Source organism: Pygocentrus nattereri, chromosome 14 (genome assembly GCF_015220715.1).
Source record: "Pygocentrus nattereri isolate fPygNat1 chromosome 14, fPygNat1.pri, whole genome shotgun sequence".
Lineage (NCBI taxonomy): Eukaryota > Metazoa > Chordata > Actinopteri > Characiformes > Serrasalmidae > Pygocentrus > Pygocentrus nattereri.
Window position 1 is genome coordinate 32,636,378 of NC_051224.1, and position 6,494 is coordinate 32,642,871.

The 6,494-nt window shown below is 39.3% G+C and overlaps 1 protein-coding gene across 1 annotated transcript in view; it reads left to right on the forward strand.

Moving 5' to 3' along the window:
- The window catches only part of LOC108414419, a 28,965-nt gene extending 23,535 nt beyond the window's left edge, over window positions 1–5,430 (forward strand). Inside the window, exons 9-12 of the mRNA XM_037544621.1 lie at window positions 1,607–1,667; window positions 3,360–3,395; window positions 4,091–4,210; window positions 4,898–5,430. Of these exons, the coding sequence (XP_037400518.1) occupies window positions 1,607–1,667; window positions 3,360–3,395; window positions 4,091–4,210; window positions 4,898–5,108 (428 nt within the window). The 3' untranslated portion in view covers window positions 5,109–5,430. The remainder of the gene's footprint in view (window positions 1–1,606; window positions 1,668–3,359; window positions 3,396–4,090; window positions 4,211–4,897) is intronic.
- Window positions 5,431–6,494: the final 1,064 nt, after the last annotated feature.

A 6,494-nucleotide genomic window follows, 5' to 3' on the forward strand; every position in this document is an offset into this window, starting at 1 on the left:
TGTTTCCATGGAAATGGGTAATTTCTTCAGAGGGACTAGGCTACATGCTTTAGAAAAGTGATCTATTATGAAAATTTGGGAGATCAGTTACATAATCTATACCTAAATGCAATCATGGCCTTTGAGGGGTAGGTAAAGGTTAGAGAAGCCCAGTAGGAAGCTGTCTTGGGGTTTTTAGTCTGAGCACATACAGAGCAAGCTTTTACAAAATCTGTAATATCGTTTTCCACATTATTCCACCGAACTTAATTTTGAATAGAGTAGTTGCACACTGAATACCAGGATAACCAGGACTAGAGACACTATGCACTAGATCCATTATTTTCTGTGTCAGACTGGTTGGTATATAATCTCTACCTGGTGGGCATTCTGGAGGAGAGGGCTCTGTTTCTCTCTCTGCCCAAATCTCCTGCATAAAATCCCACATGGGTGCCACAATGCATAAAGTTTCAAGGATAGGGTGAGTCTGCTACCTCAAACACCAGTTTCATGACCAAAAGTTCTCTATTTTCAACAGCATAGTTACGCTCAATGTTGGATAACTTTCTTGAAAAATATGCACATGGATGAAATCTTAGTGGTGAACTGACTCATTGTGACAGAACAACTCCTGACTCCAAAGCATCCACTTCTACCCAGGAGATCCAGATTCAGGTGCTTCAGAATAGGTCAATGATTCAAATGCCTCTGTGGTTTCCTCATTCCATTGAAGCATATTGCTTTTACCTGGTAACAAAGAGGTATATATATATATATATGGATTAAAATACACCAAAATATCAATGTACACAATGACCCATCTACCCAGCATATTTTGGAATGCTTCATTAATAAAGGCTTGAAAAACTGAGGGAGCATTGGCCAGACCATACAACATTGCTATGTATTCCTAGTGCAGATTCCTGATCCGTACCAAGTTATAATCACTTGTACTTGGTGTTTGGTGAATATTCGTGCTTCTCTCATCTGCTCAAGGGCAGCATGTACCAGGAAAAGTGAATAATGATACTTTATTGGGATAGAATTAAGCTCTCTACACAAGGGCATAGACCTCTGTCTTTCATTTCAGCAAAAAAGAAACTGGCTGCAGTTGAGCTGGAAGAAGGATGGATATCACCTAACTTAAGGGCTTCATTAATATATTCATCTAAAGCCTCTGATTTAGATCTAGGAAGGAAGACTGATATACCTTTCAAAGCATTCATCTCCTCATTTACTAATGTCACAATCCTTCCAGGAAATGCTGGGTTGGTGTTGTTTTAGCTAAGGATACTCCAAAAGGACATTCTTAGCTGAGTCTGTTAAAAAGAAGGATACAGTCTCCACATGAAGCAGACCAACAGTCATAGTCACTTCCACAGTTTGTTCTGTAACTGCTCCTTCAACCAATGGTTGATCATCCACAGCTCACAACATTACAGGCTTCTGAAGAGGAGGCTGTGGAATACTCCATCTATCCACTGTGGTATGGTCAATGAAGTTGCCAACTGCTCCAGAACCTACTAGAGCCACTAAGTTTTGTGAATGTAGAGAGCATATGGTCAGCATCACAACAGCAGAGACATAAGCATTCTCTGTAATGCCATTGTCTTTTCTTTTCAACTAGGTGTGTCCTCCCCAGATCCATACTCTCTGTTTCACAGGGAGTTGACAGGTCTTTCAGCATGGTAGGATTTCTCAATTTTTGCCTAACACATTGTCCAACACTATGGCTGTTTGAATAAATTGGTCTAGGGACAGAGAGTTACTCTGACACGCCATTTCTGCTTGTAGATGTCTTCTTAATCCTCTTTGAAAGATGGTTAAAAGTGTGATATCACTCTAACCACTTCCCACTGCAATTGTCTGAAACTCTAAGGCAGCTGATCACCTTCCCTGTTTAATTTCACATAGCTGAGTCTCGATATTGTAACCCGCCCTGGGATGGTCAAAGGCCCATTTAAAACAATTAAACATTTAGACTTTAAAACATCTCTATTTAGAGTCCATGCAGTTGTCCAATCTTTAGCTTTGCTAGTTAACAGAGAGATGATGAAATGAATCTTGTCAGTGTTAGACTGAAATGGCTATATCAAGACTGCACTGCTGACAACCTGACTTTGTAACATTGCAGGAAATAGTGCACTTACTATCCCCCCCCTAAAAAAACCTAGGTGTCATTCTCACTTTTACAAAGTCTTTCACACAAATTTATTTCTGCCTACACCACTGCCAAGCAGCAGCCCAGACCAATGAAGTTGCCTTGTTGCAAAATGGAGTGGTTTGGTGTAAAATGGTGCATTATTGACTCAGACTTCTTTACAGTGGTGGAGATATGACCCAGCCATTTTACGTACCATTCAAAATGACCATTGAACCAAAATAATGTTATGTTTTTATTCACATTCTAAATCCGTAGGCATTAATACAGAGTTGGTCCCCCATTTACAGCTAGCACAGCTTCTGCTCTTCTGGAAAGGTTTTTTTAACAAGATTTTATAGTGTTTCTGGGTAAATTTTTGCCCATCCTTCCTAAACAACTTTGGTGAGGTCTGACTTGCACCCAGCTGCTCAGCTATGGAATGTGGCAACTTTCTCTAGAACCAAACTTTTCTCCTTTTCATTTAACAAGGTTCAGTAATCATTTGAGAAATGAGAACACCAATAGTTTTAGTTGTGAAAGTGTCATTTTTCAGGTTCTAGCTTGACAGAACACTTCAGTTGCTCAGCAGTCTGGGATCTCTGTTTATATATACTGCGCTTCATAATGCACCACATTTTTAAATTGGAGACAGGTCTGAACTCCAGGCAGACCAGTCTAAATCCTTCACTCTCTTATTATGAAATGTCATGTTGCAGCACATGCAGAATGTCTCAGCATTGTTGTGCTAAAATGGGCAGGGACATCCCTGAAAAAGATGTCATCTAGATGGCAGCATGTGCTATAAATGTGTATTTATCCCTTAGCATTAGTTGTATCTTCACATATGTTCAAGTTACCCACCAACACACCCCCACGCCATGAGAGATACTGGCTTTTACGTCGGAAAAAGTTGGGATTGTACTTTTACTCTTTAGCCTGGAAAATGCAATGTCCATTATTTCCAAAACAATTTGAAAGGCACTCTTCTGTTCTGCCACTGGGGAGGTTATCTTATAGTTTATATGGGACTACTTGCTTGGTAGAAGCTTTTTGTCATTATCATCAATACCACCAGAGTCAGTATTGCCATGTGCAGTTGTCAGAGTTTCAGGGCAGTTTCTGAAAGTTATAAAGTGTAACAGATTTTTTGTGACTCTGTGCCCATTTTTTTGTGCCCTTGATGTCTGTGACCTTGGATTGGATTAAAAAAGGCCATAAGTTTCCCTGTCTTTTGCAGGTGGAACAGTAAAATATTGCCTACACTGAGCTTTAGGTGAGTTGCATTTCATCTCTTGTCTATGTGACAAAGTGCAGTATCATCTCTCGATTGATCAAGTGTAGGCAGTTTGACCTGCTTGGACATACCATAGAATATCTCAGCAGGGAAAGTGGCAGTGGTTTGATGAGGTGTCATTCAGCAATTCCTTAAGAATTCCTGTAATTCCTGTTTCCAGGATTTTCTTTTCAAGTGTTGTTGTCATGACTGCTTAATGCAGGGTTCTCATGGATGGCTTCACTTCAGCATTGGCTTGTGGCCACTAGGGGGTTATTTTGTGGTGGGTTGCAAGTGTTGCAAACTCATGAGAATGGTGGACTATCGTCTGAATTCACTTTCTGTGGAATTTCTACTGTGGAGAATACTTTGTCCAGGAGTGGTATCACTTTGTTTGGGCAGAAGTAGATGATGTTATTTCCAGTAAGAGAAATCTAGAATCATTATCCATAATGCCATAGAGATGACTGTCTGAAGGAAGTGCACCACAAAAGGCCACAAAGACCTTTTACCTTCTGCCATGGCCCTTGTGGCAAATCCGACCGTTGTAAGGGTTATGTAGTTATGTAATTTGGAGTTATGTAATTTATGCCATTTTCCAGTTTATAATAACTAATTTAATGTGTCTCTCTCTCTCTCTCTCTCTCTCTCTCTCTCTCTCTCTCTCTCTCTCTCTCTCTCTCTCTCTAATCTAGACACTTCCGGTGTGTTTTTGGTTGTGTGGTTTTTGGAGATTTTTATTCTGCTGTCATTGTTGGGAGGTTTTCACATCTACGGCAGAATCCAAAGAAAACAGACCAGCAGAGCAGCAGAAAGTAAGAACTCTATGCTTACTACATAATAAAAGCACATTTAGAAAACATCCTTACCCAGAATAAGAGTCAAGTAAGAGCCAATATGACATATATGTGATTTTATTCACATAATTTTGTATAATGTGCAATAATATATTTTTATTATATTTATTATAATTTGGGCGACACGGTGGCGTGGTGGGTAGCGCTGTCGCCTCACAGCAAGGAGGGCCTGGGTTCGATTCCCTGGCCAGGCGACCGGGGTCCTCTCTGTGTGGAGTTTGCATGTTCTCCCCGTATCTGCATGGGTTTCCTCCCGGTTCTCCGGTTTCCTCCCACAGTCCAAAAGACATGCAGTCAGGCCAATTGTGTAAAATGATCAAATTGTAAGTAGCTCTGGATAAGAGTGTCAGCCAAATGCTGGTAATGTAATGTAAAAAAATGTAATAATTTCTTCTCACAAAAAAAGCCATGAATGTTGCTCAGTTTTGAGATCATATTACGTTTTAAATTTGCAAATAACTGGTATGAGCCAACAAATTTTAGCTAAAATTTCACAAGGTGAAATTGTCAAAAACCCCACAATATTTTACAGAAATCATAATGACAGATTTTGTACAGAGAAAGCCATAAAACCTGCAATGGTGCATGTTACCACTGTGATGTTAAAGCAGGGTGTTCAATTTTAAAATATCCTCTCCCTCTTAGTGAAGGTACAGGAGGTGGAGGAGGGTCTGTACACCAACCTGAATTGAGAACACAGACATCATCATCATCATCATCAGGAGAGGAGATAAACTGTCAGACTCTCCACCTCATACAACCTGAACCATCAAGCACATTTCATGAGCACAGATTCAGATTGTTCAGATTTAGGATTGTGGTGAATTTAATGGACCATGAAAACTCTCCAGTCTGAGTAGCAATTTTGTTTGGCCTCATGAATGGACTTTTAAGTGTGTCCCTTACAAAGGACGGGTGAGGTTACAATTCCATAGTAAGTGCATGCTGTACTAGTGTGAAGGTTTTTATAGAGCAGTATTTCTCACAGTGTTGCTTTGTTTCTTTTGTCCGTCTCTCATGACCACCTTGCAATGTATTTCAATGTACAGATCTCTCAGTATTTACCTGCTATTAGTCATCCTCGATTTTCTCCTTCACGTTTAGACTTTATAACTGGCATATTTAGAATAGTAATACTAGATTAATACAGAGTTTTTCAGCTTACCAGACACAAAAATTTATTTTGGTTATGTATGCTCTTGCCTTAATGACAGTGTTAACATTTTAAAATAAAAGTATCTGTTAACAGTACTTAGAGCAGGGGTCTCAAACTCAATTTACCCGGGGTCCGCTGGAGGTAGAGTCTGGGTGAGGCTGGGCCGCATCAGGTTTTCCACAAGAAAAGCTCTTACAAAAACATTCCAATGTTATCAAATGTCTTTATTTTTATTTTTTAACACAAAATAAGATGAAAAAATAAATAAATTAACAATTCATAAAAAAATAAAATAAAATCAATCAGTAATAAATAAATAAAATGAAAATAATAATGATACTACTACTACTACTACTAATAATAATAATAATAATAATAATAATACAGCAGATATAGAACACTGAAGAAACCACATATAGTTGCTGACTAGAGAAATGTAATTATTATTATTCAGATTCAAATGTCTGTATTGACAGTTCTTTATTTTTTTTTAATTGTTACATTTGTGAAAAACACCACAGTTTAAGTTAGAACGTGAACTTAAAAAATAAAAAATATAGTTTTTAAATAAAATACAATTTTAAAAATACAATTTTAATTCATGATATAGATCCTATTTTGAGGAACTCGGAACACCGAGACGGTGCTTCTCTATTCCGGCGGATCGGAGGGAGAGAGAAGCCCTGGGTCGGGAAGGAGCCGCCGCCCGTCTCTCTCTCCTCACTTCACGTTGTTTACATCAATAGAGGGAAAATTGAATTCGGGCCGAAAGTTTTATTTGAGAGAGAGAGAGAGAGAGAGAGAGAGAGAGAGAGAGAGAGCTTTGGTAGAGAGACATAGAGTAACAGCAGAGAGAGAGAGAGAGCGCCGGCCTCGATAAAGCTGTTATTAATCAGAGAAATAAAAAGTTTCCTGGTTGTTTCACAGCGGTTACATTCAGCAGGTACAGACACGCCCACAGCAACACACCTCAGCGGTTTCCCTGTTCCTGTCTGAATACGCGCACGCAGCGCTGTCCATGGAGCTGAGACGCTGACCCGGCTATACAAGCGCTGATGCACAGATCATAGGAGGATAAAAATAATT